A 27,407-nucleotide genomic window follows, 5' to 3' on the forward strand; every position below is an offset into this window, starting at 1 on the left:
TGCAGGATTGGTACTCCTTTTATTTCAGTACATCACAAGTGGCTGCTTCTGCTGTGCTTAAATCCGGTGACTTTTCCTGATCATGGTGGCTGTCCCCGCGGTAAGCTTCTGTAAGAGATGTAGGAGCTTAAATGAGTCGAAGTAATGGCAACCTGCCATCTATCAAATAGAACAAAGCCAGACGGTGACAACAGAAACTGGTTTGAACAAGAAACTGGTTGAAACTGGGCGTGACAAGGCACAGAAGACATCATGGTCATCTACTGTGACTGAGGAAGAGCCCAGTCTTCATACCACTGGACCCGATCTTCAAAGTGAATTGGGAATGTAGTGAATGAGATTATAATCAGATCTAAGTTGGAAATTCTCCAATTGGACCACAACCTTGTCATTCACCCCCGCCAACACCCCCCCCACCCCAATCAGGGTCACGTGAAGCCATGGGGGCAGGTGGTGGATGGTCGTATGGTACACATTACAAGTCCTGGTTATGTGACCACTGACACCAGGCAGACAATCTCTGAAGAGTATTGATAATGGCTGGGGTCACCCGTCTTGTAAAGACACTGCTCAGTAGAAAGCAATGCCAAACCAGTTCAGCAAAAAAACTTTGCCAAGAGCAATCATGATTATGGAAGACCATGATTGCCCACGTCATACGAATATGACACGGCACAAAAAATGATGATGTCATATGAAATGGCACATAATGATAATGATGACTGCCAGGGTAATGTAGATGGGTGGTTGATAGTTGGCATGGATTTAGTAGGCAGACACTGTCAAACCCATGACCAGTGAGTCCTGGGGCGGAAATACCCAAATGTCTGTGAAGCCTAACGTCTGAATGGAGAGAGTCTGGGACCAAGGAATAGAGGCCGAGTAACCGCCTGTCCTGGGGTAGGAGGCCTGGCTGTGTGTGTGAGTGGGTGGAAAAGGGGCTTCTTTTGCCGTTGTTGTTGTTGTTGATCTGCTGAGCACTGTGGACATGCCAGTGTAAGCAGCAACATTGCACACTGTCCTCAGCACATCAGTCTGCTCCTCCATTTCATCACAGCTGGTCCGTTTTCCCTCTCAGCCCCAATCTCCTGCCTTCTCTCCATATACCTTCACACTCTGACTAATAAAGAATCTATCAACCTTAAATGTACCTGATAACTTGACCTCCACAGGTATCTGTGGAAACAAATTCCACAGATTCATCACCCTCTGGCTAAAGAAATTCCTCCACATCTCCATTTGACATGGACGTCCCTCTGCCCTGAGGCTGTGCCTTCTGTACTAGACTCCCTCACCAAGGGAATCACCCTCTCCACATTCTATCGAAGCCTTTCAACATTCCTCCCTCATTCTTCTGAACGTCCTTGGGTTGTGTTGGTTGTTAACACAAACAACACATTTCACTCTATGTTTTGATGTGCATGTCATAAATAAATAAATCTGAAGTCATAGAGTCATAGAAAAGTTCAGTGCCCTTCAGCCCATCTAGTCCGTGCCAAACCATTTAAACTGCATACTCCCTTCAAGGTGCACCTGGACCATAACCCTCCATACCCCTCCCGTCCACATACCTATGCAACCTTCTCTTAAACGTTGAAACTGCGCTCGCATGCACTGCTTGTGCAGGCAGCTCATTCCACACTCTCTTCAGCACCTTCTGAATGAAGAAGTTTCCCCTCATGTTCCCCTAAACTTTTCACCTTTTGCCCTTGATCCATGACCCCTAGTTGTGGCCCCATCCAATCTCAGTGGAAAAAGCCCACTTGCATTTGCCCTCATGATTCTGTGCACCTCTGTCAAATCTGCTCTCAATCTTCTACATTTCAAGGAGTTTTGCTTCTATGCTGTGTTATTCTATGACTATATTTCACATAAGAGGTTTATCCATTGTCTACTTTAGTGAGAAAGTTCACGTTGTACTGAGCGGAGTGTCAGGGAAACCCTATGTCCTGCCATGGAGGGGATGCACTCTATGATCTTCGGTGCCACAAACCTCCACGGTTCTACAATCCCCTGAATTTTGAACTCACCTCAATCATTTCGGATCCCTGCACCTCCTGTATGTGCTGAAAGTTTGGCAGTTTGCACACTAGCTTCCCGCCTTCCATTAGAACTGTGCACTGTGCAAGAAAAATCATTGTTGTAAGTGTGTGCAATGCACGCGGTAAGTCCTAACTTGCAGTCAGGAAAGAGCTGAGGGGTGAATGTGTTGTGCCATTTGCAGGTTAGCACAAATCCGTGTTTGTAAACAACGTGGGACATCGACAGACCCTCAAGTCTGACCCACTGTTGTTCAGTTAATTCCCCACATACTCTGCAGAGTCTAAACATCTACCGATCCAGACCTCAAAGAGATCTAACAATGGAAAATTCTTGCCGAGGGGAGTTTGGAAGTTCATAACCCTCTGAGCAAAGAAATTTGCCCTGGCTGTTTTAAGCAGCTCACTCCTCATCCCGAACCTGTGACCCTCTGTCACGGTCCTGGAAACCCTTATTCTGGTTGGTCCAGAGTGGGGGGACTACCTGTTAGCATCAGATCCTCGCAGAATACATTTCTGTTTGAGGAGAGTGTTGAAGTCTGTCGTAGGTTACAGTGGGACATCGACAGGATGCAGAGCTGGGCTGAGAAATGACAGAGTTCAACCCAAAAAAGGGTGAAATGATGCGCTTTAAAGGGTTGAATACCAGATTAATGGCAGGATTCTTAGCAGCGTGGAGGGACAGAGAGTCTTAGTCTGCATGTCCATAGATTCCTCAAAGTTGCCGCTCAAGTTGATAGGGTGGTTAAGAAGGTGTATGGTGTGTAGGCCTTCGTAAGTTGAGGAACTGAGTTAAAGAGTTGTGAGGTAATGTTGCAGCTCCTTAAAACACTGTTTACACCACAGCTGGAATATTGTAACACACAAAATTGCTGGAGGAACTCAGCAGGCCAAGCAGCATCCATGGAAAAGAGTATTATCATCATTCAGGCCACTTTAGGGTTAAGGTTTCTGCTCAAAACATTGACAATACTCTTTTCCATAGATGCTGCCTGGCCTGCTGAGAAGGCGAATGCAACGTTGGCATTCATTTCTGGAGGTATAGAATATAAGAGCAGGATGTGATGTTGAGGCTCTGTAAGGCACTTGTGAGCCACACTTGGAGTATTCTGTGCAGTTTTGGTCTCCTGATTTTATATACTGACATTGGAGAGGGTTCAGAGAAGATTCATGAGAATGATTCCAGGAATGAAAGAGTTACTGTATGGAATGTCTGGCAGCTCTTGGGCTGTATTCCCTGGAATTCAGGAGAATGAGGAGGGATCTCATAGAAACATTCTGAATGTTAAAAGGCCTGAACAGATTAAATACGGTAAAGTTATTTCCCATGGTAGGGGAGTCTAGGACAAAAGGGCACAACTTCAGGATTGCAGGATGTCCATTTAGAAAAGAGATGTGGAGAAATTACTTTAGCCAGAGGGTGGTGAATTTGTAGAATTTGTTGCCACGAGCGGCTGTGGAGGCCAGGTCATTGGGTATATTTAAGGCAGAGATAGATAGGTTCTTGATTAGTGAGGGTATGGGGAGAAGGCAGGGGAGTGGGGATGACTGGAAGAACTGGATCAGCCCATGATTGAATGGTGGAACAGACTCGATGGGCTGAATGGCCTACTTGTGCTCCTATATTTTGTGGTCTTATTTTGTGTATGTTTTGCTTGGATTTCCAGCATCTACTTGGAATATTGTGTTCAGCTCTGGTTGTCACTTTGTTATGCAAAGGATAAGGAAACTTTAGAGAGGAGTTTACAGAGGAGGTTTACCAGGATGTTGTCTGGATTAGAGAGGGTGTTTTAAGAGGATAGGTTGAGTGATCTAGAGCCTTTCTCTGTGGAGTGAAGGAGGATGAGAGGTGACTTGATAGAGGTCTGTAAGAAGATTAGAGGCATTGGTGGAATGAGCTACCATCACTTTTGTCCCAGGACAGAGTGGCTAATATTTGAAGACGTAGTTTTAAGGTGATTAGAGGAGATATGAGAGGTAGTTTTTCCACAGAGTGGCGGGTGTATGGAATGCACTGCTATGGGAAATGTTACAGGTAGAAACATTATAGAGTTATAAGAGACTCTTAGATAGACACGTGGATGAAGGAACATGGAGGGGCACGTAGGAAGGACGAGTTAGAGTGATCTTGGAGTAGATTTTAAGGTCAGCACAACTTTGTGTGCAGAAGGGCCTGCACAGAGGGCAAGCTGGAGCACAATTAGAGGTTGGTTATGGGGGCAATGGTGGAAGTAGATGAAATAGTGGTGCTTAAGATGCTGTTACATGGACACAAGAATATGCAGAGATTAGAGCAGGGGTTCCACTGACTCCTCGGTTACTGATGAGGCTCCTCGGGATATGGGTCATGGACAGACAGAATAGAGTTTGTTTTGTTTGGTATCATGGTTAGCATAGACATTGAGGGCTGAGCGGCCTGTTCTTGTGCTGTATGGTTCTTCATCCTCCGAGCGAGGAAGCCGAGGTGGAATTACTGGTGCCTGGAAGCTGAGGGGCAGGTTTTCAGAGGCAAGACGTGTTCCAGGAAGCAGTCACCCAACTTGCACTTAATACTGTTCTTGATGCACAGGTTCCTTGCTTTGTCCACAGATCCCTCAAAACTGCTCCCCAGGTTGAGAGTGTGGTGTGTTGGCTTTCATTAGTCAGAGGATCGAGTTCAAGGGAAGAGAGGTAACTTTGCAGATCTATAAAACCTTGATTAGACCACGCTTGTGTTCAGGTCTGATCGCCTCATTATAGGAAGGATGTGGAAGTTTTAAAGAGGATGGAGAGAGGATGCTGCCTGGATTAGAGAGCTCGTTCCATGAGGATCAGTTACCCATGATAGAACAACTAGGAATCAGATGAAAATACCTTTATCTTTTTGCCATCCATGCTGGTGATATCAGCCTCTTTGCCAATGGTAAACTCATTGGTGACCGACTGCTGGGGGGTTTTGGTTGTCACGACAAAGCTGTCCCCAGTTTGTTTGATTTCAATGATAGGTTTGATATCTTTTCCAATCTTAATTGTGTCTTCTGAAATAGCTGTAAAAATGTACAAGTCAAACTAGAATGAGATATCATCGTTACAATCGTAGGTTAAATGTTGATTACTGAATTAAGGGGGTTGGTAGGATGGCGCTGAGGGAAGTGGCTTCAGACCATTCAATTGTGATTTTGGAGGAGAAACACCTCATATTTCATCTGGGTAGCCTCCAGCATCGATGGCAGGAACTTCGACCTCTCTAATTTTAAGTAATTTCTCTCCCCCTTTCTCTCTTTTTCCATTCCTCATTCTGGCTTCCCGCTCACCCATTTTCTTCACTTGCTCATCACCTCCTTCTTATGCTAATCTCCTCCCCTTTCTCCCATGGTCCACTGTCTTCTATCAATTTCTTTTTCTTCAACCCTTTATCTTATCCACCTCTCACCTCCCAGCTTCTCATCTATCCCTACTTTCTCCCTCATCTGGTCTCACCACTCATCTGCCAGCTTGTTCTGCCCCTTCCACCTCCACCAACTTATTCTGGATTCTTCCCCTGTCCTTTCTAGTCCTGACGCAGAGCTGGCCCGAAACGTTGACTGCTTGTTCCTGCCCAACCCGCTGAGGTCCCCTCCAGGATGTTGCGTCTGTCGCTTGGGTCAGGCAACACTCAGTTGTCAAGTGACGCCCGATGTTTACCTACCTTGTTACTGTCTGTTGGGCATCCGTGGAAGGAGGAGATGTGTGCGATAATAGGATCAGGCACAGAACAGTGATAATGGTTCATTGGTGCCCCATCACCACAGTACCTGCCATGTACAAACTGCATTATAGCAATTCACCATGTCTTCCCCATCACCTCTTCCACCAAGGACAAGGGCAGGAGGTGCATAGGACCACCATTAGCATGGACAAGAGGCACAGAAGGTTGGGTCCCACACCACCAGCTTCAGGAACAGTCATTTCCTCCTGAACCAGCGTGGACAACATCATTCACTTCAACACTGAACTGATTCTGCAACCTACAGACTCACTTTCAAGGACTCTTTACAACTCATCTTCTCAGGACTTTCTTATTTGCACAGTTTGTCTCCTTTTGCACATTGGCGCTTGTCATTGGCCTTCTTATGTAAGGATTTTCGTAAAATTCTACAGTATTTCATTTTTCCTGTGAATGCCTACAAGAAAATGAATCTCAATGGTACTTCAATAGGAAATTTACTTTGAACTTTGAACCTACAGCCGGTTCCCCACTAGCACTCACATCGTTCTGACTTAGAGATTTGTCACCAGTTCCAAATCCTGGGTTTAAATCTGGGAACTGTGTCCGTAAAGTGACTGTGGGAGCACCTTCACCAGTGGTTCAAGGGGAGGCTCGATATCAGATATCAAGGGTAATAAATATATGTTCAGACTGCTTATCCAATCTGTAGCTGGTTCACAAACCGTCTCAGTGAATATTTGATCAGTTCTGACTGGGGTGTAAGATCATAAGATAATGGAGCAGAATTAGGCCATTTGGCCCATCGAGTCTGCTCCACCATTTTATCAAGGCTAATCCATTTTTTCTCTCAGCCCCAATCTCCTGTCTTCTCCACATATCCCTTCATGCCCTGACTAATCAAGAATCTATCAACTGGACTTAAATATGCTCAAAGATTTGTCCTCCACAGCTGCCTGTGGCAAGGAATTCCACAGATTCACCTCTCTCTGGCTAAAGACTTTACTCCTGATCTCCATTCTAGATGGATGCCTCTCTGATCTGAGGCTATGTCCTCTAGTCTTAGACTCCCCCATCATAGGAAGCATCCTCTCCGCCTCCACTCTGTTGAGGCCTTTCAACATTTGATAGGTTTCAATGCTTCCCCCCTCATTCTTCTGGATTCCAGTGAGTGGAGGCCCAGAGCCATCAAACGCTCCTCATAAGACAAGCCTTTCGATCCCGGAATCATTTTTGTAAACTCCCTTTGAACCCTCCCCAATGTCAGCACATTCCTTCTTAGATCAGGAGCCCGAAGCTGCTCGCAATACTCCGAGTGGGGCCTCACCAGTGCTTTACAAAGCTTCAGCGTTACTTCCTTGCTTTGTACTCTAGTCCCAGTATTCAGCTAGTGAACGGTTTGTGTGACATTATTACAGCACAGGCAACCCTGGTTCAATCTCTGCCACTGTTTGTAAAGGGTTTCTGTGTTCTCTCCCTGACTCTGTGGGTTTCTTCTGGGAGCTTCAGTTCCCTCCAAAATTCCAAAGATAATATGTATTTAATATTTAAGTAATGGTTTGAATAAATCCCTCCTACCTCCACCATGTCCATATCCCTCCATCTTCCTCACATCCATGTGCCTATCCAATAAAGTATTTGTCTCTACCACCATATCAGGCAGCACATTCCAGGTATCTACAACTTTCTGGGTAAAATACTTGATCCTCACATCCCCTTTGAACCTACCTCCTCTCACCTTCAATGCATGCCCTCTGGTATTAGGTATTTCAACCCTGGGAAACAGGTACTCTCTGTCCACTCTATCTATGCCTCTCATAATCTTATAAACCTCTATCAGATCTCCCCTCAGCCTTCGCCGCTCCAGAGAAAATGACACAAGTTTATCCAGCCTCTCGTGATAGCACATCCCCTCTAAACCAGGCAGCATCCTGGTAAACCCCTTCTGCACCCTCTCCAAAGTCTCAAAAAACTGCCTATAGTGGGGCAACCAGAACTGCAGGCAATACTCCAGATATGGCCTAACCAGAGTACTGTAAAGTTGCAACATAACCTCTTGACTTTTGAAGTTAATGCCCGACTAATAAAATCAAGCTTTGCATAAGCCTTCTTAACCACCATAAAGGGCCTACCGTGTGGTAAGTGCACCCCTCACTAAAAGTAAACTCAAAGTTAGACGAACATTTTGGGCTCAATCATTATGCAGCCTCCTCTACATTTGCAAGACTTGTTATAAAATGGGGGACTGATCTGTTGAGTGTCTCTGCACCATCTGCCACAAGTGGGACTTCCAGTGTCAAACATTCCACTCCCAGTCCAACGTGTTGGTCCACGGTCTCCTCTTATGCCAAGATGAGGCCACCCTCAGGGTGCAGGAGCAACATCAAGGTAGCAACCAACCTGATGGCATGAACATCGATTTCTCCTTCTGGTAAAATAATTACCCCCTCACCCCCCACTTCCTCTATTCTCTACTCTGACCTCTTCTCACCTGCTTATTACCACCCCTGGGTCCCCAACTCTTTCCCTTTCTCCTATGGTCCACTCTCCTCTCCTATCAAGTTCCTTCCTCTCCAGCCCTTTACCTTTCCCACCCAACCTGGCTTCACCTATCACCTTTGAGCTATCCTTCTTCCCCTCCTCCCAGCCATTTTATTCTGGCGCCTTCCCCCTTCCTTCTCAGTCCTGTTGAAGGGTCTCGGCCCAAAATATCAACCGTTTATTGATGCTGCCTGAGGCTGTTTATCATCTCCGTAGATGCTGTCTGACCTGCTGAGCTCCTCCAGCATTTTGTGTGTGTAACCTTATGTCTCTGACATTCTACCTGAGTGTGGTTCCAAAAGTTCAATACAATCTGACATGCCGTTCACTGCTCGAGATGCTTAGTCTGTCCACCCCCAGTGCCCCATTACAGGGCACGCCATCTAAACAAGCAATGCAAGTACTGAACCTGCTTACTCGCAAACTCCCACTCCAGATATTCCCTCTTCTCTTCCTCACACTGGGCAGGAGGTACAAAAATCTGAAAGCACGAACCACCAGCTTCTATCGTAGTGTTATCAGACAATTGAATGCTCCCCCAGTACAATAAACTCGACTCTTCACCTCATAATCTACCTTGTTATGGCCTATCTGCACTGCCCCGTCCCTGTAACTGTAACACTTGACTCTGCATTCTGTTATTGTTTTCCCGTGTACTGCCCCCATGTATCGACGTGGTGAAACGATCGAGGTGGCTGGCATGCAAAGCAAAGTTTTTCACTGTACCTCAGTATGTACGACAACAATAACCCAATTTGCCTGTGAGCTCTTCAGCCAGCAGAATAGGATGCACCATCTATATACCTCATCGAGGGGTCAGCAGTGGAAAGGGAGAGCAGGTACAAGTCCTGGCTGCCAGCATCTCGGAAGGTCTATCCAGAGCCCAAAGTATTGTAATTACAAAGAAGGCACGCCAGTGGCTATAATTCATTAGGATTTTGGAGAAATTTGAGTATCTAGCATTATTTCCTCAGGTGTACCACCTAGAACATTCTGTGGAGGCACCGATGCACAGGGTTGGGAAAAGCTGCAGAGTGTTATAAGCTCAGCCAGCTCCACGTGGGTACCACCGTCTGCACCACTGAGGACATCATCGAAAGGCAGCATCCATCCTAAAGGACCCCACCAACCGGGACATTCCCTCCTCTCATCCCGAACATCAGAGAGGAGGGACAGGAGCCTGAAGACCCCTCTTCTCATTACTACCATCAGGGAGGAGGTACAGGAGCCTGAAGACCCCTCTTCTCATTACTACCATCAGGGAGGAGGGACAGGAGCCTGAAGACCCCTCTTCTCATTACTACCATCAGGGAGGAGGGACAGGAGCCTGAAGACCCCTCTTCTCATTACTACCATCAGGGAGGAGGTACAGGAGCCTGAAGACCCCTCTTCTCATTACCACCATCAGCGTGGAGGTACAGGAGCCTGAAGACCCCTCTTCTCATTACTACCATCAGGGAGGAGGGACAGGAGCCTGAAGACCCCTCTTCTCATTACTACCATCAGGGAGGAGGGACAGGAGCCTGAAGACCCCTCTTCTCATTACTACCATCAGGGAGGAGGTACAGGAGCCTGAAGACCCCCCCTTCTCATTACTACCATCAGGGTGGAGGTACAGGAGCCTGAAGACCCCTCTTCTTATCCCTACCATCGGGGATAAGGGACAGGAGCCTGAAGACCCCTCTTCTCATTACTACCATCAGGGAGGGGGTACAGGAGCCTGAAGACCCCTCATTACTACCATCAGGGAGGAGGTACAGGAGCCTGAAGACCCTTCTTCTCATTACTACCATCAGGGAGGAGGTACAGGAGCCTGAAGACCCCTCTTCTCATTACTACCATCAGGGAGGAGGGACAGGAGCCTGAAGACCCCTCTTCTCATTACTACCATCAGGGAGGAGGGACAGGAGCCTGAAGACCCCTCTTCTCATTACTGCCATCGGGGAGGAGGTACAGGAGCCTGAAGACCCCTCTTCTCATTACTACCATCAGGGAGGAGGTACAGGAGCCTGAAGACCCCTCTTCTCATTACCACCATCAGGGTGGAGGTACAGGAGCCTGAAGACCCCTCTTCTCATTACTACCATCAGGGAGGAGGTACAGGAGCCTGAAGACCCCTCTTCTCATTACTACCATCAGGGAGGAGGGACAGGAGCCTGAAGACCCCTCTTCTCATTACTACCATCAGGGAGGAGGGACAGGAGCCTGAAGACCCCTCTTCTCATTACTACCATCAGGGAGGAGGTACAGGAGCCTGAAGACCCCCCCTTCTCATTACTACCATCAGGGTGGAGGTACAGGAGCCTGAAGACCCCTCTTCTCATTACTACCATCAGGGAGGAGGTACAGGAGCCTGAAGACCCCTCTTCTCATTACTACCATCAAGGAGGAGGTACAGGAGCCTGAAGACCCCTCTTCTCATTACTGCCATCGGGGAGGAGGTACAGGAGCCTGAAGACCCCTCTTCTCATTACTACCATCAGGGAGGAGGGACAGGAGCCTGAAGACCCCTCTTCTCATTACTACCATCAGGGAGGAGGTACAGGAGCCTGAAGACCCCTCTTCTCATTACTACCATCAGGGAGGAGGGACAGGAGCCTGAAGACCCCTCTTCTCATTACTACCATCAGGGAGGAGGGACAGGAGCCTGAAGACCCCTCTTCTCATTACTACCATCAGGGAGGAGGTACAGGAGCCTGAAGACCCCCCCTTCTCATTACTACCATCAGGGTGGAGGTACAGGAGCCTGAAGACCCCTCTTCTCATCCCTACCATCGGGGATAAGGGACAGGAGCCTGAAGACCCCTCTTCTCATTACTACCATCAGGGAGGGGGTACAGGAGCCTGAAGACCCCTCATTACTACCATCAGGGAGGAGGTACAGGAGCCTGAAGACCCTTCTTCTTATTACTACCATCAGGGAGGAGGTACAGGAGCCTGAAGACCCCTCTTCTCATTACTACCATCAGGGAGGAGGGACAGGAGCCTGAAGACCCCTCTTCTCATTACTACCATCAGGGAGGAGGGACAGGAGCCTGAAGACCCCTCTTCTCATTACTGCCATCGGGGAGGAGGTACAGGAGCCTGAAGACCCCTCTTCTCATTACTACCATCAGGGAGGAGGTACAGGAGCCTGAAGACCCCTCTTCTCATTACCACCATCAGCGTGGAGGTACAGGAGCCTGAAGACCCCTCTTCTCATTACTACCATCAGGGAGGAGGGACAGGAGCCTGAAGACCCCTCTTCTCATTACTACCATCAGGGAGGAGGGACAGGAGCCTGAAGACCCCTCTTCTCATTACTACCATCAGGGAGGAGGTACAGGAGCCTGAAGACCCCCCCTTCTCATTACTACCATCAGGGTGGAGGTACAGGAGCCTGAAGACCCCTCTTCTCATCCCTACCATCGGGGATAAGGGACAGGAGCCTGAAGACCCCTCTTCTCATTACTACCATCAGGGAGGGGGTACAGGAGCCTGAAGACCCCTCATTACTACCATCAGGGAGGAGGTACAGGAGCCTGAAGACCCGTCTTCTCATTACTACCATCAGGGAGGAGGTACAGGAGCCTGAAGACCCCTCTTCTCATTACTACCATCAGGGAGGAGGGACAGGAGCCTGAAGACCCCTCTTCTCATTACTACCATCAGGGAGGAGGTACAGGAGCCTGAAGACCCTTCTTCTCATTACTACCATCAGGGAGGAGGTACAGGAGCCTGAAGACCCCTCTTCTCATTACTGCCATCGGGGAGGAGGTACAGGAGCCTGAAGACCCCTCTTCTCATTACTACCATCAGGGAGGAGGTACAGGAGCCTGAAGACCCCTCTTCTCATTACCACCATCAGGGTGGAGGTACAGGAGCCTGAAGACCCCTCTTCTCATTACTACCATCAGGGAGGAGGTACAGGAGCCTGAAGACCCCTCTTCTCATTACTACCATCAGGGAGGAGGGACAGGAGCCTGAAGACCCCTCTTCTCATTACTACCATCAGGGAGGAGGGACAGGAGCCTGAAGACCCCTCTTCTCATTACTACCATCAGGGAGGAGGTACAGGAGCCTGAAGACCCCCCCTTCTCATTACTACCATCAGGGTGGAGGTACAGGAGCCTGAAGACCCCTCTTCTCATTACTACCATCAGGGAGGAGGTACAGGAGCCTGAAGACCCCTCTTCTCATTACTACCATCAAGGAGGAGGTACAGGAGCCTGAAGACCCCTCTTCTCATTACTGCCATCGGGGAGGAGGTACAGGAGCCTGAAGACCCCTCTTCTCATTACTGCCATCGGGGAGGAGGTACAGGAGCCTGAAGACCCCTCTTCTCATTACTACCATCAGGGAGGAGGTACAGGAGCCTGAAGACCCCTCTTCTCATTACCACCATCAGCGTGGAGGTACAGGAGCCTGAAGACCCCTCTTCTCATTACTACCATCAGGGAGGAGGGACAGGAGCCTGAAGACCCCTCTTCTCATTACTACCATCAGGGAGGAGGGACAGGAGCCTGAAGACCCCTCTTCTCATTACTACCATCAGGGAGGAGGTACAGGAGCCTGAAGACCCCCCCTTCTCATTACTACCATCAGGGTGGAGGTACAGGAGCCTGAAGACCCCTCTTCTTATCCCTACCATCGGGGATAAGGGACAGGAGCCTGAAGACCCCTCTTCTCATTACTACCATCAGGGAGGGGGTACAGGAGCCTGAAGACCCCTCATTACTACCATCAGGGAGGAGGTACAGGAGCCTGAAGACCCTTCTTCTCATTACTACCATCAGGGAGGAGGTACAGGAGCCTGAAGACCCCTCTTCTCATTACTACCATCAGGGAGGAGGGACAGGAGCCTGAAGACCCCTCTTCTCATTACTACCATCAGGGAGGAGGGACAGGAGCCTGAAGACCCCTCTTCTCATTACTGCCATCGGGGAGGAGGTACAGGAGCCTGAAGACCCCTCTTCTCATTACTACCATCAGGGAGGAGGTACAGGAGCCTAAAGACCCCTCTTCTCATTACCACCATCAGGGTGGAGGTACAGGAGCCTGAAGACCCCTCTTCTCATTACTACCATCAGGGAGGAGGTACAGGAGCCTGAAGACCCCTCTTCTCATTACTACCATCAGGGAGGAGGGACAGGAGCCTGAAGACCCCTCTTCTCATTACTACCATCAGGGAGGAGGGACAGGAGCCTGAAGACCCCTCTTCTCATTACTACCATCAGGGAGGAGGTACAGGAGCCTGAAGACCCCCCCTTCTCATTACTACCATCAGGGTGGAGGTACAGGAGCCTGAAGACCCCTCTTCTCATCCCTACCATCGGGGATAAGGGACAGGAGCCTGAAGACCCCTCTTCTCATTACTACCATCAGGGAGGGGGTACAGGAGCCTGAAGACCCCTCATTACTACCATCAGGGAGGAGGTACAGGAGCCTGAAGACCCTTCTTCTTATTACTACCATCAGGGAGGAGGTACAGGAGCCTGAAGACCCCTCTTCTCATTACTACCATCAGGGAGGAGGGACAGGAGCCTGAAGACCCCTCTTCTCATTACTACCATCAGGGAGGAGGGACAGGAGCCTGAAGACCCCTCTTCTCATTACTGCCATCGGGGAGGAGGTACAGGAGCCTGAAGACCCCTCTTCTCATTACTGCCATCAGGGAGGAGGTACAGGAGCCTGAAGACCCCTCTTCTCATTACCACCATCAGCGTGGAGGTACAGGAGCCTGAAGACCGCTCTTCTCATTACTACCATCAGGGAGGAGGGACAGGAGCCTGAAGACCCCTCTTCTCATTACTACCATCAGGGAGGAGGGACAGGAGCCTGAAGACCCCTCTTCTCATTACTACCATCAGGGAGGAGGTACAGGAGCCTGAAGACCCCCCCTTCTCATTACTACCATCAGGGTGGAGGTACAGGAGCCTGAAGACCCCTCTTCTCATCCCTACCATCGGGGATAAGGGACAGGAGCCTGAAGACCCCTCTTCTCATTACTACCATCAGGGAGGGGGTACAGGAGCCTGAAGACCCCTCATTACTACCATCAGGGAGGAGGTACAGGAGCCTGAAGACCCTTCTTCTCATTACTACCATCAGGGAGGAGGTACAGGAGCCTGAAGACCCCTCTTCTCATTACTACCATCAGGGAGGAGGGACAGGAGCCTGAAGACCCCTCTTCTCATTACTACCATCAGGGAGGAGGTACAGGAGCCTGAAGACCCTTCTTCTCATTACTACCATCAGGGAGGAGGTACAGGAGCCTGAAGACCCCTCTTCTCATTACTGCCATCGGGGAGGAGGTACAGGAGCCTGAAGACCCCTCTTCTCATTACTACCATCAGGGAGGAGGTACAGGAGCCTGAAGACCCCTCTTCTCATTACTACCATCAGGGAGGAGGTACAGGAGCCTGAAGACCCCTCTTCTCATTACTACCATCAGGGAGGAGGGACAGGAGCCTGAAGACCCCTCTTCTCATTACTACCATCAGGGAGGAGGGACAGGAGCCTGAAGACCCCTCTTCTCATTACTACCATCAGGGAGGAGGTACAGGAGCCTGAAGACCCCCCCTTCTCATTACTACCATCAGGGTGGAGGTACAGGAGCCTGAAGACCCCTCTTCTCATTACTACCATCAGGGAGGAGGTACAGGAGCCTGAAGACCCCTCTTCTCATTACTACCATCAGGGAGGAGGGACAGGAGCCTGAAGACCCCTCTTCTCATTACTACCATCAGGGAGGAGGGACAGGAGCCTGAAGACCCCTCTTCTCATTACTGCCATCGGGGAGGAGGTACAGGAGCCTGAAGACCCCTCTTCTCATTACTACCATCAGGGAGGAGGTACAGGAGCCTGAAGACCCCTCTTCTCATTACCACCATCAGGGTGGAGGTACAGGAGCCTGAAGACCCCTCTTCTCATTACTACCATCAGGGAGGAGGTACAGGAGCCTGAAGACCCCTCTTCTCATTACTACCATCAGGGAGGAGGGACAGGAGCCTGAAGACCCCTCTTCTCATTACTACCATCAGGGAGGAGGGACAGGAGCCTGAAGACCCCTCTTCTCATTACTACCATCAGGGAGGAGGTACAGGAGCCTGAAGACCCCCCCCTTCTCATTACTACCATCAGGGTGGAGGTACAGGAGCCTGAAGACCCCTCTTCTCATTACTACCATCAGGGAGGAGGTACAGGAGCCTGAAGACCCCTCTTCTCATTACTACCATCAAGGAGGAGGTACAGGAGCCTGAAGACCCCTCTTCTCATTACTGCCATCGGGGAGGAGGTACAGGAGCCTGAAGACCCCTCTTCTCATTACTACCATCAGGGAGGAGGGACAGGAGCCTGAAGACCCCTCTTCTCATTACTACCATCAGGGAGGAGGTACAGGAGCCTGAAGACCCCTCTTCTCATTACTACCATCAGGGAGGAGGGACAGGAGCCTGAAGACCCCTCTTCTCATTACTACCATCAGGGAGGAGGGACAGGAGCCTGAAGACCCCTCTTCTCATTACTACCATCAGGGAGGAGGTACAGGAGCCTGAAGACCCCCCCTTCTCATTACTACCATCAGGGTGGAGGTACAGGAGCCTGAAGACCCCTCTTCTCATCCCTACCATCGGGGATAAGGGACAGGAGCCTGAAGACCCCTCTTCTCATTACTACCATCAGGGAGGGGGTACAGGAGCCTGAAGACCCCTCATTACTACCATCAGGGAGGAGGTACAGGAGCCTGAAGACCCTTCTTCTTATTACTACCATCAGGGAGGAGGTACAGGAGCCTGAAGACCCCTCTTCTCATTACTACCATCAGGGAGGAGGGACAGGAGCCTGAAGACCCCTCTTCTCATTACTACCATCAGGGAGGAGGGACAGGAGCCTGAAGACCCCTCTTCTCATTACTGCCATCGGGGAGGAGGTACAGGAGCCTGAAGACCCCTCTTCTCATTACTACCATCAGGGAGGAGGTACAGGAGCCTGAAGACCCCTCTTCTCATTACCACCATCAGCGTGGAGGTACAGGAGCCTGAAGACCCCTCTTCTCATTACTACCATCAGGGAGGAGGGACAGGAGCCTGAAGACCCCTCTTCTCATTACTACCATCAGGGAGGAGGGACAGGAGCCTGAAGACCCCTCTTCTCATTACTACCATCAGGGAGGAGGTACAGGAGCCTGAAGACCCCCCCTTCTCATTACTACCATCAGGGTGGAGGTACAGGAGCCTGAAGACCCCTCTTCTCATCCCTACCATCGGGGATAAGGGACAGGAGCCTGAAGACCCCTCTTCTCATTACTACCATCAGGGAGGGGGTACAGGAGCCTGAAGACCCCTCATTACTACCATCAGGGAGGAGGTACAGGAGCCTGAAGACCCGTCTTCTCATTACTACCATCAGGGAGGAGGTACAGGAGCCTGAAGACCCCTCTTCTCATTACTACCATCAGGGAGGAGGGACAGGAGCCTGAAGACCCCTCTTCTCATTACTACCATCAGGGAGGAGGTACAGGAGCCTGAAGACCCTTCTTCTCATTACTACCATCAGGGAGGAGGTACAGGAGCCTGAAGACCCCTCTTCTCATTACTGCCATCGGGGAGGAGGTACAGGAGCCTGAAGACCCCTCTTCTCATTACTACCATCAGGGAGGAGGTACAGGAGCCTGAAGACCCCTCTTCTCATTACCACCATCAGGGTGGAGGTACAGGAGCCTGAAGACCCCTCTTCTCATTACTACCATCAGGGAGGAGGTACAGGAGCCTGAAGACCCCTCTTCTCATTACTACCATCAGGGAGGAGGGACAGGAGCCTGAAGACCCCTCTTCTCATTACTACCATCAGGGAGGAGGGACAGGAGCCTGAAGACCCCTCTTCTCATTACTACCATCAGGGAGGAGGTACAGGAGCCTGAAGACCCCCCCTTCTCATTACTACCATCAGGGTGGAGGTACAGGAGCCTGAAGACCCCTCTTCTCATTACTACCATCAGGGAGGAGGTACAGGAGCCTGAAGACCCCTCTTCTCATTACTACCATCAAGGAGGAGGTACAGGAGCCTGAAGACCCCTCTTCTCATTACTGCCATCGGGGAGGAGGTACAGGAGCCTGAAGACCCCTCTTCTCATTACTGCCATCGGGGAGGAGGTACAGGAGCCTGAAGACCCCTCTTCTCATTACTACCATCAGGGAGGAGGTACAGGAGCCTGAAGACCCCTCTTCTCATTACCACCATCAGCGTGGAGGTACAGGAGCCTGAAGACCCCTCTTCTCATTACTACCATCAGGGAGGAGGGACAGGAGCCTGAAGACCCCTCTTCTCATTACTACCATCAGGGAGGAGGGACAGGAGCCTGAAGACCCCTCTTCTCATTACTACCATCAGGGAGGAGGTACAGGAGCCTGAAGACCCCCCCTTCTCATTACTACCATCAGGGTGGAGGTACAGGAGCCTGAAGACCCCTCTTCTTATCCCTACCATCGGGGATAAGGGACAGGAGCCTGAAGACCCCTCTTCTCATTACTACCATCAGGGAGGGGGTACAGGAGCCTGAAGACCCCTCATTACTACCATCAGGGAGGAGGTACAGGAGCCTGAAGACCCTTCTTCTCATTACTACCATCAGGGAGGAGGTACAGGAGCCTGAAGACCCCTCTTCTCATTACTACCATCAGGGAGGAGGGACAGGAGCCTGAAGACCCCTCTTCTCATTACTACCATCAGGGAGGAGGGACAGGAGCCTGAAGACCCCTCTTCTCATTACTGCCATCGGGGAGGAGGTACAGGAGCCTGAAGACCCCTCTTCTCATTACTACCATCAGGGAGGAGGTACAGGAGCCTAAAGACCCCTCTTCTCATTACCACCATCAGGGTGGAGGTACAGGAGCCTGAAGACCCCTCTTCTCATTACTACCATCAGGGAGGAGGTACAGGAGCCTGAAGACCCCTCTTCTCATTACTACCATCAGGGAGGAGGGACAGGAGCCTGAAGACCCCTCTTCTCATTACTACCATCAGGGAGGAGGGACAGGAGCCTGAAGACCCCTCTTCTCATTACTACCATCAGGGAGGAGGTACAGGAGCCTGAAGACCCTCCCTTCTCATTACTACCATCAGGGTGGAGGTACAGGAGCCTGAAGACCCCTCTTCTCATCCCTACCATCGGGGATAAGGGACAGGAGCCTGAAGACCCCTCTTCTCATTACTACCATCAGGGAGGGGGTACAGGAGCCTGAAGACCCCTCATTACTACCATCAGGGAGGAGGTACAGGAGCCTGAAGACCCTTCTTCTTATTACTACCATCAGGGAGGAGGTACAGGAGCCTGAAGACCCCTCTTCTCATTACTACCATCAGGGAGGAGGGACAGGAGCCTGAAGACCCCTCTTCTCATTACTACCATCAGGGAGGAGGGACAGGAGCCTGAAGACCCCTCTTCTCATTACTGCCATCGGGGAGGAGGTACAGGAGCCTGAAGACCCCTCTTCTCATTACTGCCATCAGGGAGGAGGTACAGGAGCCTGAAGACCCCTCTTCTCATTACCACCATCAGCGTGGAGGTACAGGAGCCTGAAGACCGCTCTTCTCATTACTACCATCAGGGAGGAGGGACAGGAGCCTGAAGACCCCTCTTCTCATTACTACCATCAGGGAGGAGGGACAGGAGCCTGAAGACCCCTCTTCTCATTACTACCATCAGGGAGGAGGTACAGGAGCCTGAAGACCCCCCCTTCTCATTACTACCATCAGGGTGGAGGTACAGGAGCCTGAAGACCCCTCTTCTCATCCCTACCATCGGGGATAAGGGACAGGAGCCTGAAGACCCCTCTTCTCATTACTACCATCAGGGAGGGGGTACAGGAGCCTGAAGACCCCTCATTACTACCATCAGGGAGGAGGTACAGGAGCCTGAAGACCCTTCTTCTCATTACTACCATCAGGGAGGAGGTACAGGAGCCTGAAGACCCCTCTTCTCATTACTACCATCAGGGAGGAGGGACAGGAGCCTGAAGACCCCTCTTCTCATTACTACCATCAGGGAGGAGGTACAGGAGCCTGAAGACCCTTCTTCTCATTACTACCATCAGGGAGGAGGTACAGGAGCCTGAAGACCCCTCTTCTCATTACTGCCATCGGGGAGGAGGTACAGGAGCCTGAAGACCCCTCTTCTCATTACTACCATCAGGGAGGAGGTACAGGAGCCTGAAGACCCCTCTTCTCATTACTACCATCAGGGAGGAGGTACAGGAGCCTGAAGACCCCTCTTCTCATTACTACCATCAGGGAGGAGGGACAGGAGCCTGAAGACCCCTCTTCTCATTACTACCATCAGGGAGGAGGGACAGGAGCCTGAAGACCCCTCTTCTCATTACTACCATCAGGGAGGAGGTACAGGAGCCTGAAGACCCCCCCTTCTCATTACTACCATCAGGGTGGAGGTACAGGAGCCTGAAGACCCCTCTTCTCATTACTACCATCAGGGAGGAGGTACAGGAGCCTGAAGACCCCTCTTCTCATTACTACCATCAAGGAGGAGGTACAGGAGCCTGAAGACCCCTCTTCTCATTACTGCCATCGGGGAGGAGGTACAGGAGCCTGAAGACCCCTCTTCTCATTACTACCATCAGGGAGGAGGGACAGGAGCCTGAAGACCCCTCTTCTCATTACTACCATCAGGGAGGAAGTACAGGAGCCTGGAGACCCCTCATTACTACCATCAGGGAGGAGGGACAGGAGCCTGAAGACCCCTCTTCTCATCACTACCATCAGGGAGGAGGGACAGGAGCCTGAAGACCCCTCTTCTCATTACTACCATCAGGGAGGAGGTACAGGAGCCTGAAGATCCCTCTTCTCATTACTACCATCAGGGAGGAGGTACAGGAGCCTGAAGACCCCTCTTCTCATTACTACCATCAGGGAGGAGGTACAGGAGCCTGAAGACCCCTCTTCTCATTACTACCATCAGGGAGGAGGTACAGGAGCCTGAAGACCCCTCTTCTCATTACTACCATCACGGAGGAGGTACAGGAGCCTGAAGACCCCTCTTCTCATTACTACCATCAGGGAGGGGGTACAGGAGCCTGAAGACCCCTCTTCTCATTACTACCATCAGGGTGGAGGTACAGGAGCCTGAAGACCCCTCTTCTCATTACTACCATCAGGGAGGAGGTACAGGAGCCTGAAGACCCCTCTTCTCATTACTACCATCAGGGAGGAGGTACAGGAGCCTGAAGACCCCTCTTCTCATTACTACCATCAGGGAGGAGGTACAGGAGCCTGAAGACCCCTCTTCTCATTACTACCATCAGGGTGGAGGTACAGGAGCCTGAAGACCCCTCTTCTCATTACAACCATCAGGGAGGAGGTACAGGAGCCTGAAGACCCCTCTTCTCATTGCCACCATCAGGGAGGAGTTAAAGGAGCCTGAAGACCCCTCTTCTCATTACTACCATCAGGGAGGAGGTACAGGAGCCTGAAGACCCCTCTTCTCATTACTACCATCAGGGAGGAGGTACAGGAGCCTGAAGACCCCTCTTCTCATTACTACCATCAGGGAGGAGGTACAGGAGCCTGAAGACCCCTCTTCTCATTACTACCATCAGGGTGGAGGTACAGGAGCCTGAAGACCCCTCTTCTCATTACAACCATCAGGGAGGAGGTACAGGAGCCAGAAGACCCCTCTTCTCATTACTACCATCAGGGAGGAGGGACAGGAGCCTGAAGACCCCTCTTCTCATTACTACCATCAGGGAGGAGGTACAGGAGCCTGAAGACCCCCCCTTCTCATTACTACCATCAGGGTGGAGGTACAGGAGCCTGAAGACCCCTCTTCTCATCCCTACCATCGGGGATAAGGGACAGGAGCCTGAAGACCCCTCTTCTCATTACTACCATCAGGGAGGGGGTACAGGAGCCTGAAGACCCCTCATTACTACCATCAGGGAGGAGGTACAGGAGCCTGAAGACCCTTCTTCTTATTACTACCATCAGGGAGGAGGTACAGGAGCCTGAAGACCCCTCTTCTCATTACTACCATCAGGGAGGAGGGACAGGAGCCTGAAGACCCCTCTTCTCATTACTACCATCAGGGAGGAGGGACAGGAGCCTGAAGACCCCTCTTCTCATTACTGCCATCGGGGAGGAGGTACAGGAGCCTGAAGACCCCTCTTCTCATTACTACCATCAGGGAGGAGGTACAGGAGCCTGAAGACCCCTCTTCTCATTACCACCATCAGCGTGGAGGTACAGGAGCCTGAAGACCCCTCTTCTCATTACTACCATCAGGGAGGAGGGACAGGAGCCTGAAGACCCCTTTTCTCATTACTACCATCAGGGAGGAGGGACAGGAGCCTGAAGACCCCTCTTCTCATTACTACCATCAGGGAGGAGGTACAGGAGCCTGAAGACCCCCCCTTCTCATTACTACCATCAGGGTGGAGGTACAGGAGCCTGAAGACCCCTCTTCTCATCCCTACCATCGGGGATAAGGGACAGGAGCCTGAAGACCCCTCTTCTCATTACTACCATCAGGGAGGGGGTACAGGAGCCTGAAGACCCCTCATTACTACCATCAGGGAGGAGGTACAGGAGCCTGAAGACCCCTCTTCTCATTACTACCATCAGGGAGGAGGTACAGGAGCCTGAAGACACCTCTTCTCATTACCACCATCAGGGTGGAGGTACAGGAGCCTGAAGACCCCTCTTCTCATTACTACCATCAGGGAGGAGGTACAGGAGCCTGAAGACCCCTCTTCTCATTACTACCATCAGGGAGGAGGGACAGGAGCCTGAAGACCCCTCTTCTCATTACTACCATCAGGGAGGAGGGACAGGAGCCTGAAGACCCCTCTTCTCATTACTACCATCAGGGAGGAGGTACAGGAGCCTGAAGACCCCCCCTTCTCATTACTACCATCAGGGTGGAGGTACAGGAGCCTGAAGACCCCTCTTCTCATTACTACCATCAGGGAGGAGGTACAGGAGCCTGAAGACCCCTCTTCTCATTACTACCATCAAGGAGGAGGTACAGGAGCCTGAAGACCCCTCTTCTCATTACTGCCATCGGGGAGGAGGTACAGGAGCCTGAAGACCCCTCTTCTCATTACTACCATCAGGGAGGAGGGACAGGAGCCTGAAGACCCCTCTTCTCATTACTACCATCAGGGAGGAAGTACAGGAGCCTGGAGACCCCTCATTACTACCATCAGGGAGGAGGGACAGGAGCCTGAAGACCCCTCTTCTCATCACTACCATCAGGGAGGAGGGACAGGAGCCTGAAGACCCCTCTTCTCATTACTACCATCAGGGAGGAGGTACAGGAGCCTGAAGATCACTCTTCTCATTACTACCATCAGGGAGGAGGTACAGGAGCCTGAAGACCCCTCTTCTCATTACTACCATCAGGGAGGAGGTACAGGAGCCTGAAGACCCCTCTTCTCATTACTACCATCAGGGAGGAGGTACAGGAGCCTGAAGACCCCTCTTCTCATTACTACCATCACGGAGGAGGTACAGGAGCCTGAAGACCCCTCTTCTCATTACTACCATCAGGGAGGGGGTACAGGAGCCTGAAGACCCCTCTTCTCATTACTACCATCAGGGTGGAGGTACAGGAGCCTGAAGACCCCTCTTCTCATTACTACCATCAGGGAGGAGGTACAGGAGCCTGAAGACCCCTCTTCTCATTACTACCATCAGGGAGGAGGTACAGGAGCCTGAAGACCCCTCTTCTCATTACTACCATCACGGAGGAGGTACAGGAGCCTGAAGACCCCTCTTCTCATTACTACCATCAGGGAGGAGGGACAGGAGCCTGAAGACCCCTCTTCTCATTGCCACCATCAGGGAGGAGTTAAAGGAGCCTGAAGACCCCTCTTCTCATTACTACCATCAGGGAGGAGGGACAGGAGCCTGAAGACCCCTCTTCTCATTACTACCATCAGGGAGGAGGTACAGGAGCCTGAAGACCCCTCTTCTCATTACTACCATCAGGGAGGAGGGACAGGAGCCTGAAGACCCCTCTTCTCATTACTACCATCAGGGAGGAGGTACAGGAGCCTGAAGACCCCTCTTCTCATTACTACCATCAGGGAGGAGGGACAGGAGCCTGAAGACCCCTCTTCTCATTACTACCATCAGGGAGGAGGGACAGGAGCCTGAAGACCCCTCTTCTCATTACTACCATCAGGGAGGAGGTACAGGAGCCTGAAGACCCTTCTTCTGATTACTACCATCAGGGAGGAGGTACAGGAGCCTGAAGACCCCTCTTCTCATTACAACCATCAGGGAGGAGGTACAGGAGCCAGAAGACCCCTCTTCTCATTGCCACCATCAGGGAGGAGGGACAGGAGCCTGAAGACCCCTCTTCTCATTACTACCATCAGGGAGGAGGGACAGGAGCCTGAAGACCCCTCTTCTCATTACTACCATCAGGGAGGGGGTACAGGAGCCTGAAGACCCCTCATTACTACCATCAGGGAGGAGGTACAGGAGCCTGAAGACCCTTCTTCTCATTACTACCATCAGGGAGGAGGGACAGGAACCTGAAGACCCCTCTTCTCATTACTGCCATCGGGGAGGAGGTACAGGAGCCTGAAGACCCCTCTTCTCATTACTACCATCAGGGAGGAGGTACAGGAGCCTGAAGACACCTCTTCTCATTACCACCATCAGGGTGGAGGTACAGGAGCCTGAAGACCCCTCTTCTCATTACTACCATCAGGGAGGAGGTACAGGAGCCTGAAGACCCCTCTTCTCATTACTACCATCAGGGAGGAGGGACAGGAGCCTGAAGACCCCTCTTCTCATTACTACCATCAGGGAGGAGGGACAGGAGCCTGAAGACCCCTCTTCTCATTACTACCATCAGGGAGGAGGTACAGGAGCCTGAAGACCCCCCCTTCTCATTACTACCATCAGGGTGGAGGTACAGGAGCCTGAAGACCCCTCTTCTCATTACTACCATCAGGGAGGAGGTACAGGAGCCTGAAGACCCCTCTTCTCATTACTACCATCAAGGAGGAGGTACAGGAGCCTGAAGACCCCTCTTCTCATTACTGCCATCGGGGAGGAGGTACAGGAGCCTGAAGACCCCTCTTCTCATTACTACCATCAGGGAGGAGGGACAGGAGCCTGAAGACCCCTCTTCTCATTACTACCATCAGGGAGGAAGTACAGGAGCCTGGAGACCCCTCATTACTACCATCAGGGAGGAGGGACAGGAGCCTGAAGACCCCTCTTCTCATCACTACCATCAGGGAGGAGGGACAGGAGCCTGAAGACCCCTCTTCTCATTACTACCATCAGGGAGGAGGTACAGGAGCCTGAAGATCACTCTTCTCATTACTACCATCAGGGAGGAGGTTACAGGAGCCTGAAGACCCCTCTTCTCATTACTACCATCAGGGAGGAGGTACAGGAGCCTGAAGACCCCTCTTCTCATTACTACCATCAGGGAGGAGGTACAGGAGCCTGAAGACCCCTCTTCTCATTACTACCATCACGGAGGAGGTACAGGAGCCTGAAGACCCCTCTTCTCATTACTACCATCAGGGAGGGGGTACAGGAGCCTGAAGACCCCTCTTCTCATTACTACCATCAGGGTGGAGGTACAGGAGCCTGAAGACCCCTCTTCTCATTACTACCATCAGGGAGGAGGTACAGGAGCCTGAAGACCCCTCTTCTCATTACTACCATCAGGGAGGAGGTACAGGAGCCTGAAGACCCCTCTTCTCATTACTACCATCACGGAGGAGGTACAGGAGCCTGAAGACCCCTCTTCTCATTACTACCATCAGGGAGGAGGGACAGGAGCCTGAAGACCCCTCTTCTCATTGCCACCATCAGGGAGGAGTTAAAGGAGCCTGAAGACCCCTCTTCTCATTACTACCATCAGGGAGGAGGGACAGGAGCCTGAAGACCCCTCTTCTCATTACTACCATCAGGGAGGAGGTACAGGAGCCTGAAGACCCCTCTTCTCATTACTACCATCAGGGAGGAGGGACAGGAGCCTGAAGACCCCTCTTCTCATTACTACCATCAGGGAGGAGGTACAGGAGCCTGAAGACCCCTCTTCTCATTACTACCATCAGGGAGGAGGGACAGGAGCCTGAAGACCCCTCTTCTCATTACTACCATCAGGGAGGAGGGACAGGAGCCTGAAGACCCCTCTTCTCATTACTACCATCAGGGAGGAGGTACAGGAGCCTGAAGACCCTTCTTCTGATTACTACCATCAGGGAGGAGGTACAGGAGCCTGAAGACCCCTCTTCTCATTACAACCATCAGGGAGGAGGTACAGGAGCCAGAAGACCCCTCTTCTCATTGCCACCATCAGGGAGGAGTTAAAGGAGCCTGAAGACCCCTCTTCTCATTACTACCATCAGGGAGGAGGTACAGGAGCCTGAAGACCCCTCTTCTCATTACTACCATCAGGGAGGAGGTACAGGAGCCTGAAGACCCCTCTTCTCATTACTACCATCAGGGAGGAGGTACAGGAGCCTGAAGACCCCTCTTCTCATTACTACCATCAGGGTGGAGGTACAGGAGCCTGAAGACCCCTCTTCTCATTACAACCATCAGGGAGGAGGTACAGGAGCCAGAAGACCCCTCTTCTCATTGCCACCATCAGGGAGGAGTTAAAGGAGCCTGAAGACCCCTCTTCTCATTACTACCATCAGGGAGGAGGGACAGGAGCCTGAAGACCCCTCTTCTCATTACTACCATCAGGGAGGAGGGACAGGAGCCTGAAGACCCCTCTTCTCATTACTACCATCAGGGAGGAGGGACAGGAGCCTGAAGACCCCTCTTCTCATTACTACCATCAGGGAGGAGGTACAGGAGCCTGAAGACCCCTCTTCTCATTACTACCATCAGGGAGGAGGTACAGGAGCCTGAAGACCCCTCTTCTCATTACTACCATCAGGGAGGAGGTACAGGAGCCTGAAGACCCCTCTTCTCATTACTACCATCAGGGTGGAGGTACAGGAGCCTGAAGACCCCTCTTCTCATTACAACCATCAGGGAGGAGGTACAGGAGCCAGAAGACCCCTCTTCTCATTGCCACCATCAGGGAGGAGTTAAAGGAGCCTGAAGACCCCTCTTCTCATTACTACCATCAGGGAGGAGGGACAGGAGCCTGAAGACCCCTCTTCTCATTACTACCATCAGGGAGGAGGTACAGGAGCCTGAAGACCCCTCTTCTCATTACTACCATCAGGGAGGAGGGACAGGAGCCTGAAGACCCCTCTTCTCATTACTACCATCAGGGAGGAGGTACAGGAGCCTGAAGACCCCTCTTCTCATTACTACCATCAGGGAGGAGGGACAGGAGCCTGAAGACACACACTCATGTTTTCAGGACAGCTTCTTCCCTTCTGCCATCATCAGATTTCTGGACAATGAACCCAGGAACATTACCTCACTATTTTTGTTTTATATCTTTTGAAAACTTTTCAATTTCTTATTGCAAATGCATATTTTTATGTTTTGTATTGTACTGCTGCCTGAAAGCCACAGAGTTCTCGACATTTGTCAGTGATAATAAACCTAATTCTGCTGAGACACTATAAATCTTGCTTAGCACCACTCTGGAAGGACCACCGGCTCAAGGCTCACTAGTGTCGGATAATAATGATTGTGACCATCCCACACACTGCTAGTAAACAGAAGAAATTGACTGAAAGATGCTGACTGTACCCAGAATGGAAATCCTTGCTCCTTTCAGTGGTGATTGTCACTTACAGAGAGCTCGCATGAAGTTCTCGATGTTCTCCTGAGAGTAGACCTTCCACGTTCCAGAAAATGCCATTCTCCCTGCTCCAGCTCGCTTGCTACACGTTAGTCAGGAGAGTGTTTCACAACGTAGAGACTGGAGGGTACTGACCGGAATTTATACCTGGGCGTGTGTACGTGCATTCACATTTATTAATAATTTGACCACAGAAATGGTTTGAAGGTTCAAGTCTAATGATTAACTGAAACGTGAACAAAGTCTGTTCTCTGAACAAACATGAGTAGTTCTGGATGTAGTTTTTCAGTCGTATTAATTTCAAGCTGTAAGCTGGCTAATCGGCATTAGAATCTGAGATGTTATCATTGGCGCACGTTGTGAAAGTTGTGCTTTGTGGCAGCAGTGCAGTGTGATATATAGCATATTT

At 51.1% G+C, this 27,407-nt stretch overlaps 1 protein-coding gene across 1 annotated transcript; it reads right to left on the reverse strand.

Moving 5' to 3' along the window:
• On the reverse strand, positions 1 to 27,148 carry fabp10a (fatty acid binding protein 10a, liver basic). Its single transcript, XM_059949159.1, has 4 exons — positions 26,992 to 27,148; positions 4,893 to 5,065; positions 2,031 to 2,120; positions 1 to 108 (listed from the first exon to the last, which is right to left on the reverse strand). Exons 1-4 carry the CDS (start codon positions 27,056 to 27,058, stop codon positions 58 to 60), a joined length of 381 nt encoding a protein of 126 aa, XP_059805142.1. The 5' UTR covers positions 27,059 to 27,148; the 3' UTR covers positions 1 to 57.
• Positions 27,149 to 27,407: the final 259 nt, after the last annotated feature.

This window comes from Hypanus sabinus, chromosome 24 (genome assembly GCF_030144855.1).
Source record: "Hypanus sabinus isolate sHypSab1 chromosome 24, sHypSab1.hap1, whole genome shotgun sequence".
Lineage (NCBI taxonomy): Eukaryota > Metazoa > Chordata > Chondrichthyes > Myliobatiformes > Dasyatidae > Hypanus > Hypanus sabinus.

Excerpts from the sequence above, each read along its gene's own strand:
- fabp10a (XM_059949159.1), bottom strand. The coding sequence starts at position 27,058 with ATGGCATTTTCTGGAACGTGGAAGGTCTACTCTCAGGAGAACATCGAG. Across the intron at positions 2,121-4,892 it reads TGGATGGCAAAAAGATAAAG|TGCACAGTTCTAATGGAAGG; the intron begins GTATTTTCATCT and ends TTTCTTGCACAG. Across the intron at positions 109-2,030 it reads AGGGATCCGAAATGATTGAG|AAGCTTACCGCGGGGACAGC; the intron begins GTGAGTTCAAAA and ends CATCTCTTACAG.